The 14,372-nt window shown below is 48.9% G+C and overlaps 1 protein-coding gene across 1 annotated transcript; it reads right to left on the bottom strand.

The window, feature by feature from the left end:
* Positions 1 to 32: 32 nt before the first annotated feature.
* Positions 33 to 2,186, bottom strand: LOC123088231 (GDSL esterase/lipase At5g45910). Its single transcript, XM_044510425.1, has 5 exons — positions 1,902 to 2,186; positions 1,599 to 1,820; positions 1,063 to 1,208; positions 688 to 964; positions 33 to 479 (listed from the first exon to the last, which is right to left on the bottom strand). Exons 1-5 carry the CDS (start codon positions 2,176 to 2,178, stop codon positions 256 to 258), a joined length of 1,146 nt encoding a protein of 381 aa, XP_044366360.1. The 5' UTR covers positions 2,179 to 2,186; the 3' UTR covers positions 33 to 255.
* Positions 2,187 to 14,372: the final 12,186 nt, after the last annotated feature.

Raw genomic sequence — 14,372 nt, 5'->3', positions numbered from 1 at the left:
GCTATTTTGTGTAGACACATCTCTACTGCTGAGATATCGTAATTTTAGACTCATAAATCTCCACCATCCTTTTTTATTGGTTTAACAATATACAATAGATAATAATTTTATTTAGAAGTACATTTAAACCCATTTTATTACAAGTATCTTATTGAAGATTACGGTGATATGATGGACTACTCTGATCTTGCAACAATGCAATTCAGCAACCGTGTCCATGATTCCATGTAGCGCATTCAGACGTAGGCAGCTCAGTTAAGAGCTAGCTGTTGTAGGCAGGCTGCTTACTATGGCGTTGAGCCAATCTTCAGCAATGTAGTGGTAAGCTGCCTCCGTCAGGTGGACACCGCCCCAGAATAGATGAGTGGACGGATCCTCGCACGTTGTCGCGGCTTCATCGCCACAAGCGACCGAGAGGTTGTAGTGGTACCTCCCACATCCTCCACAGCAAACTCTAAGAACATCATCTTTTTTAATCCCTGCAACCACCGCATAACTGAACTCATCAACTTTTGCAATGTTCACCACTACTCTATTTTCTAAACCTTACGAATCAAGATTTGCATCAAGATTTATGCTGAACAATGAATTCAAAATGGTGTGCAATATGTCTGGACAAAACTCGAAGTGAAATGAATCTCAGGGCACTTCCAACAATGAAGAACATATAGACAGAATGATACCGACCGAATTTTTCAGGCGACTTGACCATCTCCATAACGTGGTTGAACAGGTCGGTGTGGATGATGGTCACATCGGGGTGCTCCGCACGCAGCTTCTGGATGGCGTCTCGCAGCATAGAGTTGTGGAGCTTCACGATCTCGTTGGGTTCCTTGAGACAGCCGGTGGTGGCATCGTATTCCGAAGCATCGGCATCCTCGAAGGTGACCAGGATCGGCGGCGCGCATCCGGATGGGATCATCCCAGGGACGACCAGAGTTTTCGCCCCATGCTCAATCACTCTCTGCTTGTTGCATTAGTTTTCATGATGTTAACATGCATGTACGCTGACTAAAAACAGCCGGAGTGACACGAGGAGCATGATGAGTCAAGTAGTCTTGCCTCGGCACCCATGGAGATGGTCTGGATGAGATCTGGCACGAATGCTCTGATTTCTTGCATGCTCTTCTTCCCGAAGGAGTAGTGGTAGTCGTTGATCCCAAACTCACCCACGAAGAACAGCGACCTGCCAAAGAAATCCTTGCACTCTGCAGTGAAGCATTTCTCCTCTTAGATTATATGTACGCGCATCAAGTGTTTGGTTAATGGTACAACGCTGTCCCGCAAAAAAAAGGTAGTACAACGGTTGGAAGATATATCATTACCATGCGTACTCAAACCCACAATCCAACTCATTATATGTCAACTTATGTTGACATATTCACCTTAGTGATTTATCTATTTCAAAACATTTTTTTCTCTGCACTTTGTTTACTGTGTATGTTCATCACGTTTGATATTCATCCATAAGATCTTGAATCCAACACTGGCCTGGGGTAGTTCTCCACACCCGGGTGGCAGCCGTTATGTAGTACTCCGTATTAATTTATGCACATTTTCAGTTCAATCCGCTGTGTGAAGCTAAGTAAATATATCACCTTGGTCCGTTTGGCACAAGGAAGGCTTGAGCTCCTCGAACCAGCCAAGCTGCACTTCGAGGCTGGTGTTGAGGGGGAACAGGCTGGCGCCGGGAGGGTCACCGATGTGGAAGAAGCTGGAGTTGAGAGCGGTGGCGCCACCAACGGCAAAGTTGGCGCCCTGCTGGAAGCTCCCCTTGTGCGACAGGTATGGTGGCACGAGAGGCAAGCCTAGGCCTTGAGCTGGAAATCATATGTCGATCACCTTGAAATACACATATATAGGCAGGGAGGGACGCTACTAATGATTGATAGATTAATTACCGATGAAGTCAATGATGAGGCGGCCGTTGCAGTTGCGGCCAGTGGGGAGGCCACCGAAGGAGGTCATGCCATAGGGAGGGCGCATCACGACGTCAAAGATGTTGTACCAGCCGAAGACGATGGGGTTGTTGCCTGTGTCCGTGAAGGAGTCGCCAAAGGTGAAGATGGAATCGAACGGCCCGCCACCGTGGAGGGAGGCCGCCTCGGCTGATGGGAGCAAGATGGCGAGCGCCAACGTCACGAAGGAAGCCAACACCAACCTTCCACCACTACCCATCTTGATGCCTCAAGCTCAGTGTACGTCCTTCGTGATGATGAGCTATGTATTTATAGGGAAGCCACCACCAAGAGCGCGCATGCATCGTCTCATTTGGCACGTTGCACGAGCAGGTTCACGTCTTTGTCGCACCATCTCATCCATTGTTGGCTTTGCATCACTTTCAATTGCGCAAAGCTATCAATGTTTTCAATGTACCGAGAGCGATACACTCATACAATCTGTAGATTAATTGTTGTGTCATATATAAGGAACCTAACATGTACTATATGGGTAGCATGTCTAGTTTGTTTGTCCCTATCTATATGGGACACAACGTCATCGTCAAGATATAAAGTGCTCCAGTTGCAGATAATTGCACCATCAACAATTGATCGGGACAAAATCGGTAGGATGGTTGGCCTATACATATCATACACACATTACTACGATTGATTAATATCAACAAAGATTATTTTTTAGGGAAAATAATGATAGGTAAAAATAAATTTATATTTATTATAAAGCATGTTGTAAGACATTCAGGCATATTATCTTTACAACTAAAAATTCAGTAGGAAGTTGGTTCCTTATTTTTTTTTTACAAGAACAAACATGGTATCCGTCCTTTTTGAGAGGGGAAGATCGGGCCTTCCTTATACATTGGGTAGAGATGTGCTTAAAGCATTCCGTTCTATCACGTACTTACTTGAATATATATCGCGTCAGAAAGTTTGGGCATATACCATCATTTAACCGTGCAATTTAGGATATGTACTATTTCAGTGTATACGGATGAAATGCCATCCATCTGCAGCGATTTCTACAGATCGGTCATTGTGATAAGATTTGCTTGATCCTCGCTAGGCCACGAGGCCAAGGAGATCAACATTTATTGTGTCTGACAATTAACTCGTTTACAACAGCCAATTCAACTTAAATTTATTGGTATGATAGCACACGGTAACACGAATCTGGCGACAAGAGCTCCACACTGACAGTAATAGTAGGCAAAATAACTGGCAACAAGAGTTTCACGTTGACGATAAGAGCAGGCACAGTAACTGGCGACAAGAGTTTCACGCTGACGATACGGCATACAAGCGTAAGTGCACCAAATAGTCACGTGCGCACACAGTTCTTCGAGGAAAAGCAATTTATGAGGCTGTGGGTGGGTAGTAGTGATGTGTAGAGATGCACTGATGGTTCTGGTAATAATGTGTATGCTGACCGGCTGTTGGTGCCTGAAATCCATACGTGTCATGTTGGGTTGGAGACTTGGAGTATACTGTTACATGAGAGGGATTGAAGAAGATGCGATGGACAAATGGTGTATTTGTTTCTATTGCATCCGTTAACAAGTGTTGAACTTGGTCTGTCCAAGTGTTTTCTTAGTTGTTTGCGGTGTCTTGTGCCTGGTGTTAGATGATTTTGGTTCATGCCCTGGTGTACGCCTTGGCTAGACTCATGGTCCTATTGGTTCTGTATGATGCGATGTTTTGTCCCATGGACAACAATGAGCATTTGAGAGTTAAGTTCAGTAAAATCATTTGTTAAATATCCACCTCGAGAATTGGCAAGCATCAACATGTCAAAAAAAAAACAGATGTGAAAGATTGCTATAAAATTACAGTATCTCCAGCCATTGGATCAATGTGGAAGCATTCTCATCTTCGTCTCACCATATTTATAGCCAAAGCATATACCATATGTTACTTGAGAACCATAAAGCTAAGATCGGTGGCAGCGACAAGATAACGTGTAGATATGATCATGGAAATGAAAGAAATCTGCTAAATTATGCATGTCTGCAAAGTGAATCAAATTGGTCATCACAAGAAGTTGGATGGGAATAAGGATGGGGCATCACTGGCAAAATTTACAAGTTTCGTTGGTTCCCATAGATAAGTCCAAACATAACTACTAGGAGAATCTGTGAAGTTAATATTTTTAACATTGTTTGTCACCCAAAAGGCTGAAGACGGTTCACGATCTCCATTTGCAACTCATTGTCCAATTCCTTCAAGCGGGCCTAATTGACCAAAAGACTATAAATCCTTAGTAAAAAGGGAATAATGTTATGTTTAGACAATATCAATAAATTATGTATGATCGGAAAGAAATAGGAAAGTAGGGAAGTAGATGAAATACGAGTGTCGTGGTCATTGGCAAATGGCAAGCAATCACAATGAATTTGTATAGAAAGTTACAAACTAATAACCTAATGTTTTCCCCTCAGATATGACACATTCATGGTATCAAAACTCGGAATGTAGAAATGATTTAGTTGAATAGATATGGTTTTGCCATTCTTTTAAACTGCCGACATAACAAGGTGTGTACTAAACTAGTGCTGCTTTTGAGGTAAACCAAGAGTGTGCCTTTCCTTAAGAACTGTGGAAAAAACTGCCGCCTAGAGGTACAGATGCACATGCAAAAGTGGAGTGCATGTTTCAAATGCCTATATATCATGGATGAAAAAATAAGCAGAATCTTGCACTGCTCCCACTCCAAAAAAATTACAATTGTTTAATGCCTACATGTAATCAACTAGTTTGGCGGATATAGAAATTTGGCCAGGCTTTTTTCCATGTTCACAAATGACAACTAACTGCAATGTAGGAAACAGACTTAAGTTGAGGTAGATTAAATGATAATTAAACACAAGTTTCACAATTATTTCAGCGATGTGGGCTACCACGCGGCAAAAGATGCTTAGAAATAAACTTTTTCAAATACTCAATTCAAACTTCCAACTAATATTGACAATAATATGAACAACTTACCTGCTCTATGTATCTCACTCTCACACCCTCAGCAGTCGTTATTCATACTATGAACTATGTCTGATAATGTGGACCTGCATCATTAACATAACAGAGGCTCCATTGTTAGTAGTGATACACATGATTACGTCATAACAGAGGCTGCATTCTTAGCAATATAATAACAGAGGTTGCATTTCATAATATTTCCGAGCTGTTAGTCCTTCAATGGATTGCTTCCTATTCATCTACAATCACAAGTAGGCAGCAGGAAACACGTATTTGTAAGCATTGTATAGTCTGCTTGGAATGAAGGAATATCCCAGGGATCTTGTTGTATAGTAATGCTCCCAACAAAAAAAAACATGTCTAGTTTCCCATTCTGATCAAATAATTCGACATTCTTTGCAAGTTTCACATTCGTTTGTAAATATAACTATGGCTCCACTAAATAGTTTAGTTCTTTAACATTTTGGTCAAATAATTACACACACTTTGGATGTTTCACATTCATTAACAGATGTGCAGCTCAACTCAGCGGTTTTATTCTTAACTGCTCGGGCGTACACATACTCTGGAACATTCATGAATATGCATCAGCAAACCACCAGACCAAGAAAGCTTCAAGATTTCCTAGAATCCTAAGATGCCATTTGGCGTTCTTAAGTAATTTGTATAAAATGTACAACCATTCTCATTGGACACAACGTTCAATAGATAGACAAAGTTCCAGACAACGGAATGAACCATACTAAAGGAATGTAAACATGTTAAAATCTCACCTTGAACTTTGTCCCGTGGATGCACTCGAACACCAGGCAGTCACCATGCACCAGCTTGTGGTTGATGGCGAACGCTTTCCACTCGGTCATGAGGCCACACTCGTGTGCAAGGTAGTACGAATCGGACTCGGTACCCTTCTCATCCACCAAAGTGATTCACTCATCACACTTTGGGAGAGGAGGCTACTACAGATCAACCGGGAAATCAGTCGGGTGTCGAGCCGTTGGATCCATCCCCTCACAGCTATTGGATCGATCAACGCATCGGCATGGTCCTTCTCCTTTCATTGCAACCGCGGCAAAGAAAACAAGCACGTCGCCGTGGGGAAGCAGCACTGCCCCGGATCCCAGCAGGAATTGCGTCCCCTCGCTGCTAGCGCGGAGATGTTCCATCGATGAGCAGCGGTGATGCTTCACAGGAGGACCACAATAGTGCGGCGGAGATCCATCGCAACAGCCCGGCAGCCGCCGCACTGCTTCACTTGAGCACCACCACCAGCAGGACAGTGCTCCATTACAGCACCCCAACGACAGTCGTATGCTTCATCGCAGCGTCACCGCCGTCGTGGCCGTGCTCCATGCCAGCACCCCGACGGCCGACATATGCTTCATTGTAGCGCCACCGCAACTGCCGCATGCTTCACTGCTGCGCCACCGCTGGTGCGGCGATGCTCCGCCGCAACACCCCGACGGTCGCCGCAAGCTTCACTGATGCGCCACCGCCGGCGCGACGGTGCATCGTTGCAGCATCGGCTGCCCGTCATAGCTCCATCGCAGCAAGTGATGCTGCACCGGCAGGTTCACTGCAGCACTCCCCTCTGCAGCAGCGAGGTCCTCGAGTAAAAGGTGCGCCGACAAGACGCGAGCTGCCGGAGCGGAGAAGCGCCGGGTGCGAGATGAACGAGTGGAGGAAGGTAGGGGATGAAGCACCTGACACAGTGCCGATGGCTTCACTGCATCACTCCCTCTTGCAGCAGCAAGATCCACGAGCATCAGTGTGACGATGAGACGCGAGCTTCCGGAGTGAAGAAGCATTGGGTGCGTGACGCACGAGCGGAGGGAGGTAGGGGATGAAGGGCCAGTTCTTTTGGGCAATTCTCCCATAATTGACCCCCTCCCCAGCTTCTCCCAGAATTGCCACTCCATCTTTTTTTACAATTCCTAGCTAATTAGACCTTAACTATCTAGGAATTGTAAAAAAAATATGGAGTAGCAATTCTGGAAGAGCTGGGGAGGGGGTCAATTCTGGGAGAATTACCCAAAAGAACTAGCCCAGAGTAGAGAAGGAAAATGTGTGGCTCGTGTGAAAGGATAAGGAGAAGTGGAGGAAAGGTGTGTGGGGCCCAGCGTGACGTGTGTCGAGCGGAGGGAGCGGTTTACGCGAGGAAGAAATCATCCGACTGAACACAAATGTTTTCCTTTGGGAGATGCTTGGTGCAGAACTGCTTGGGGAGGCCCTGCAAGTAATCCAAATCGGCACCCAACAATGATTGTCCGTTTGAATCAGGGAGTGAACTGAATGCAAGTATGCAGTGTAAAAAATTGTGTTTGTGGGAAACTGCTCGACACCCAATACAGGTGTGGCTATATCATATATATAGACGTACGTCAAGCGTACAAATACAAGATTACATACTATATGCAGAAGCTATGTAATATTGTCTAACACCCTCCCTCAATCTTAATTGTGGCCTGAAGTACAAAGCAAGTTAAGATTGCGCCTACAACCTTCAAACTGAGGTTGTGGAAGTGGCTTCGTGAAGATGTTAGCAAGTTGATCTTTGGAGGAGATAAACTTGATATGAAGAAGCTTCTGTGCAACACGTTCCCTCACAAAGTTATAGTCAACTTCGATGTGCTTGGTACGAGCATGGAAAAGTGGATTAGACGAAAGATACGTCCCACCAATATTATCACACCAAAGAACCGGTGGCTACTCTTGAGAGACTCCCAACTCTCTCAACAGAGACCATACCCAAATGAGCTTAGTTGTGGCATTGGCAACCGCCTTATACTCTGCTTCAGTGCTACTCTCAGACACTGTGGCCTGCTTGCGTGCTCTCCAGACGATCAAGTTGCAACCAAATAAGATAGCATAGCCCCCCGTTGATCGCCAGTCATCCTAACTCTCAGCCCAATCTGCATCAGAGAACGCCGAGAGAGCACTCGAAGAGGTAGACCAAAGATGCAAGCCATACGAGACAATATGAGAGATATGGCGCAGTATACGCTTCATAGCTGACCAGTGTGAAGTCCGAGGAGCATGAAGATACTGGCACATGTGATTTACCGCATAGGAGATGTTCGGCCGTGGGATAGTCAAGTACTGCAGACCACCAACAATACTGCGGTACTCAGTAGCATCATCTGAAGGAAGCAAAGCATCATCCAAGGCCTATAACTGATCAGTCGCAGACATAGGAGTGGTAGCATACTTGCGCTACAACATGCCAGTGTGTCGCTGCAAGTCCGAGGAATACATATGCCGAGTGAGAGTCAGGCCAGCAGGGGACCGTAGAACCTTCAGACCAAGGAAGTAATGGAGAGCACCCAGATCCTTGACAGCAAAAATGACCACTCAGAGCAGACAGCAGATGATCAGCGGAAATCATTGAGGAGCTGATAAGAATAATGTGATCAACGTAAACCAGCATGTACATAGTAACCTCAGGATGATGGAACGTGAATAGAGATGTGTCAGCAGTGGACGGCGCAAATCCAAGATGTCGAACAACCGAGTCAACTCGGGCATGCCATGCACGAGGAGCCTGCTTAACTCCATAAAGCACCTTAACAAGACCACACAAATGATGTGGACGAGTAGGATCAACAAAACCTGGAGGTTGCCGCATGTAAACCTCTTCCTCCAAGACCCCATGAAGAAAAGCATTCTAAACATCAATCTGACGTAGAGACCACCCTTTGGCAACAACCAAGGATAGAAGTAGGCGAATGGTGGTAGGTTTGACAACTGGACTAAAGGTATCCTCATAATCAAGACCATACCATTGTTTAAACCCTTTGGCCACCAACCGTGCCTTGTATCGCTCAATAAAACCACCAACATGCTTCTTTACCTTAAATACCCACTTGGAGTCAATGATGTTGACACCAGAAACAGGAGGAACCAAGTGCCAATTATCATTCCTCTGCATTTCCTGAAACTCCTGCTCCATGGCACTGCGCCAATGAGGAATTTGAAGAGCCGCCTAAAAATGCCAAGGCTCAGCAGTGGGGTCAGCATCTGTCTGTGCCATACATGTCGCAATCCATGCAATGTGCCTTCAATGCGCTCCTTCGGTCGAACAATACCACTCTGACTGCGCGTACGAGGACGCAGAATAGCGGGAGGCGGCGGAGGTGGCGGCGGAGACGGGGTTGATGAAGATGGCGACGACGACGCAGACCGCTCCCCAGATGCAGAGCCAGTCGCTCCAGGCGACCGGCCTGTTGAGGAAGGCGTGGATGCCGGCTAGGCCAATGCGGGCGGGGACGCCGGTCCGCCCCGCGGCAGAGGCTGGCTCAACTAGCTCGACCAGCGCGTGGCCAGCGCCATGCTGGACTGAAGTGGCAGGGGCCTGCTCGGCCAGCCCCGTTGGCAAGCCAGGTGACGGAGCGACGTCGCGAGCGGGCTCAGCTGACATCCGGGGGGACGCGGGCGGCTGCTCATCCAGAAGCTCGAGGCGTGCTCCACACCTAGTACCTGCACCATGGTTAGGTAGCAACAAGGGGGTATATGCAGCATCAATAAATTGACCAGGCAAAGGTAAAACAGATTTCTCAGGGGCAGTGGGAGTGGTGGAGGTGATCGGAAGTGCGGAAAAAGGAAAAACATTCTCATCAAACACCACATCACGTGAGATGTAGACGCGGTTAGAGGGGACATGAAGACACTTGTACCAATTATGAAGAGAACTATAAACAAGAAACACGCACTGTTTAGACCGAAACTTCAACTTGCGTTGGTTATATGGACGAAGATGTGGCCAACACGCACACCCAAAGACCTTGAGAAACGTATAATCAGGAACTTCATTCAGCAAGAGCTCAAGTGGTGTTTTCATCTGATGGAGTCGTGTAGGGAGTCTCTTAATTACAAAGCATGTGGTGGAAAATGCATCACTCCAAAATCGGAAAGGAACGGAGGCATGAGCAAGTAAATCAAGACTAGTCTCGACGATATGACGATGCTTACGCTCAGGTACATCATTTTGCTGATGTGTGTGAGGACAAGACACACGATGTGTAATTCCAAGCTTATTAAAGAATGCATCGAGGTTGTGATACTCACCCCCCGATCGGATTGCACATGAATGATTTTATGACTGAGTAGACACTCAACATGCGCTTGGAATTGTAAGAAAACATTAAACACATCAGACTTGCGTTTAAGAAGATAAAGCCAAGTGAACCGACTGTAAGCATCAATAAAACTGACATAGTAATTATGACCACTAACAGAGGTTTGGGCATGGCCCCATACATCCGAAAACACAAGTTCAAGCAGTTTTTGACTACACGACTCGAGTCATAAAAAGGAAGCTGATGACTCTTGCATTACTGGCAGGCATCACAAACTGCATCAACATGTTTATTGGACATGACTGGAAGCTCATTACGATGAAGTACATGGCGAACGATGGGAGTGGCAGGATGACCAAGGCGCGCATGCCAATGTGATGGTGACACACGAACGCCGCTGAAAGCAGTAGGAGCTGGTGGCACATCAAGTGAATAGACACCATTATGGCGCAGTCGACCTCTAAGGAGTACGTCCCTCGTGTCCCAGGCCTTAACAAAAAAATGAAAAGGATGAAATTCAGCAAGAAAATTATTATCACGAATAAGTTTAGGAACTAAAAGCAAACTACGTGAAACAGAGGGAACACAAAGGACATTAAGAAGACACAATTGTGTGGATCGATGTGTAAGAAGTGCTGCCTGACCAATATGTGAGATGTGCATACCTTCCCCATTAGCAGTGTGAACCTGATCGTGTCCACGGTACGGCTCCTGTGTAGAGAGCTTGCCCATCTCACTCGTCAGGTGATTGGTAGCTCTCGTATGCATGTACCAAGATGCATCAACTGGATAGGAAGGAGTATGCCCCTGCTCATGACTCACCAGGGCAGCCTGCTTCTCATTACCCTTGCCATTGTTCTCGATCCCCAAGAAATCCTTCTTGAAGCAACGATGACAACGGGAGGCAAGGTGACCATCAGGCCCACACAGCTGGCAGGGAACTTGAGCACCACATGAAGGGCAACAGGCACAGACTCGACCTCCCGTGGAGGTGGTGGTGTTCCGCGAATTAGGCATGGTCGGCGGAGGTTTGCCACCAGTTGGTGGCTTGTAGGGCTTGCCCTTCCCACACGTTGTAGCGTTGGAAGAAAGGAAACTCGGTGTAGAGTGGCAAGTCTGGATGCGTTGTTCCGTGGCGAGAAGACACGCATACAACTCACGCGGCTTGCTGGGAGTGTCGCGACCATTGATTTTTTCCACCAAATTATCATAGTCATCACCCAGTCCATTGAGCACATAAGAGGTGAACTCCTCTAGGCCAAGAGCCTTGCCAATGGGGCAAGAGTGTCAGCCATGCCCGTCACCTTGTTGAAGTAGTCGGTGGCGGTGAGGTCATTAAGCTTCACCTCCCCAAGTGTAGTGCAAATAGCGTGAGCCCGCACCTGAGACTGCGAAGCAAAACTGGTATGAAGAGCCGTCCACGTGTCCCGAGACGTAGCGGCGAAGATGACCAGCGACGAGACCCCTTCCGTGAGAGAGGACTGGATGGCAGAAAGGATGGCCTGATCTTGAGCCACCCACGCATGATGCCCTGGGTGATATGGTGGGGCGGACTATATATAGAGTGCCATCAACAAAGCCCTCCAAGTAGCGACTGCGGAGAAGTGCAAGACCCGAGCACGCCATGACAGGTAGTTATCCGTCGTCTGTTTCATCGGGATGAGATGCGCGAAGTAGAACGGCGCAACAGGTACACCGTCATCAGAAGGCGGTGACGGTGCATAAAGGCCCAAAGGTGAAGAACCACTTGGTAGCACGGAGGAAGCCACCAACTCTGCCGACGGACCGCCGTATGGCGCCCCGTACAAAGATGACGCGCCATAAGGAGACACAGTCACCAAGGCTGTCAGGTAGGCATAGGCCAACGGCATCGCGAACGAAGTCGTCCATGGAGTAGCTGGTACGGCGCCGTAGGAACCAGCCGCTGGCGGGTGCGATGTGTGTGGAGTGCCGTGGGATGGGTGGCCCGCTGGCGGGAGACCAGCGCTGTGAGGCGAGTGGCCCGTTGGCGGGTGTTGGTACCCCCACCAGAGTGGAGCCGCGAGCGGGGCACCGTAGCCCCCAGGGCTCGTGTACACCTACGGAGGCGGAGGGCCCCGGCTCAGGGTGGACCACACGAGCGGGCTTTTTGGCCCGCTCGTGGCCCGCTCGGTCCCCGCCCAGCTTGGTCCTGGCCCGCTCAAAAATACAGCCGGTCCGGTCTGTGGAATATGGACCGAAAAATCTTCGCTCTGGTCCGGTTAAAGCCCGGTCCGCTCGGTCGGACCGAAGAAGAAGCCCATGTAGACGAGGCAGCGCCGCAGATCGTGCTCACGCGGCCATCCGCCTCCTCCACGCGATCTGCTGGTGCCTTTTTTTTTTCCTTTTTTCACAGTCGAGAGAAAACAGAAAGAACAAGAGAAACGGGGTTATCACATAATCACGGCGCCATCCCACGATTATTTGTTGCTACACCTATGGGAATAACTGCCCACATGATTCCTTTGTTTTTATCAATCTAATAACATTCTCCATGATTCACGTTCTTGTTTCCTATTAGTTTTCAATCTAAATATCTCCATTTGTTTTGTATGGACTCCACACTGTTGTTTCCTTTTAATCGTGGCTAACGAAAGAAACAGGCTCGATCCGCAAATCACGGTGCCATCCCACAACAACCTCCACGTCCAATTCGATCCACTCATCACGGCGACGCTGTAAACGGACAATCGTGGGCTCATGCACCTGATAGATTGCTTGCATGCAACAAAGAAAACTGCTAAGTAAACATGCGCAGGTTCGTGGCTAACACCACTTTCCACGGCATGTCGTCTCCCTCTCGCCGCTGGCTCTCGCGCACGTCTTCCACCTCACCAAAGCACCCCCTCCCTCTCCCTCGCGCCTCTCTCTCCCCTGCCCGGCCGCGCTGCCCCTCTCTCCCTCGTACCCTCTCCCTCACGCGTCACGCCGCCGCGCCTTTGCCTCGCGCCTCCGCTCCCCCACTCCCCCACGCAGTCACGCCGCTCCCTCTCTCCCCCGCGCCTCTCCCTCGCGCCGCCGCACATCAGGTGCATCTTCTCCGGCTCCGGCCACCGTGCTGCTTCTCCGGCCACCTCTCAGACATCCGAGGCCCACATGGTAGTGACTGGACATCGCCGGGACCGTGAGGACCGTCGGTCCGCACCGAGCTTCACGTCCCCCGGTCCGGTCCCTGAAATCAGGACCGCTGCACTGCTCGGTCCGGTCCGGACCGGACCGTCGGCGGCCGGTCCAAACGGCGGCTCTGACCGGGACCGGACCGGCCCGGACCGTGTCCACCCTGAGCCCCGGCCAGGAGGAGGATCGGAGCCGTATGGTGCTGGCGGCGGGGCGGCTCCATAAGGCGCTGGTAACGGGGCGACTCCATAAGGCGCTGGTGGCGGGGCGACTCTGTAGGCGCTGGCGTCAAAGGAGCCAGGATGCAGTAGGGCGCCAGCTCCATCGAATGGGGGCGGCGGGGCAGCAGCCGCATGGGTAGCGGCGGCCACGGGATCGCCAGACAGAGAGGCCAGTGGCCTGGACTGCAAAAACGGGGAGTCCGGGGGGGGGGGGGGGGCGCGGGGCGGCGGAGATCGCGGCGGTGGCGGCCAGAGCAGAAGCCATGGAAGCGATTGGGACGAGGCGGAAGAGTACGATCGAAAACCTAATATGCTACCATGTAAAAAATTGTGTTTGTGGGAAACTGCTCGACATCCAATATGGGTGTGGCTTATTAGAAGCTACGTAATCTATACTCTATATCTATATCTATTTTATATCTATTGTTAGAATTGTGTCGAATATTATTGTACAAGGTAGGTTACAGTTGGACTTGGTATTGGACTGTGTGTAGACAGGGTGGGAGTTGTGTCCTAATAGGACACCTGTATCCTAGACCTCTCATATATATCGGGGGTAGACACACGATGTAACCTATGCCAACATAATAGCACGGGCACGCGGGGGAGCCGGCGGTGTGTACCGGCGCCCGGGTGGCCGGGGTGCGGTATTGTAGCAGTGTCATGGGGAGGAGCGCCCGTAGTCATGCCCCGGGGATGTAGCCATATCGGTGAACCTCGTTAACAAATCTCGGTGTCGTGCCTCGTGTGATTGCTTGGTCCTCGGTAGATCGACGGAGTGCCTCGGATTATTCTAACAAGCGGTATCATGAGCAAGGTTCGATTTGAGGGTGTGATGTGTTGATCTAGAGGAAGGAGCGGAAGAATTCGTTGAATCGAGTTGGTCGCCTGACGGTGAAGATTCGGTGGATGACGAAGATATTGCTCGAGAAGCAATCGGAAACAGCGGTTAGCAGTAGCCGGGAGTCTCGGCGAGATTGGATCGGTTGGACTAATAAAAGCAGTGGCAG

Source organism: Triticum aestivum, chromosome 4A, assembly GCF_018294505.1.
Source record: "Triticum aestivum cultivar Chinese Spring chromosome 4A, IWGSC CS RefSeq v2.1, whole genome shotgun sequence".
In the NCBI taxonomy this organism is placed as follows: Eukaryota; Viridiplantae; Streptophyta; class Magnoliopsida; order Poales; family Poaceae; genus Triticum; species Triticum aestivum.
The sequence above is the reverse complement of the archived record's forward strand: the minus strand, read 5'-3'. Positions and strand labels throughout refer to the sequence as shown.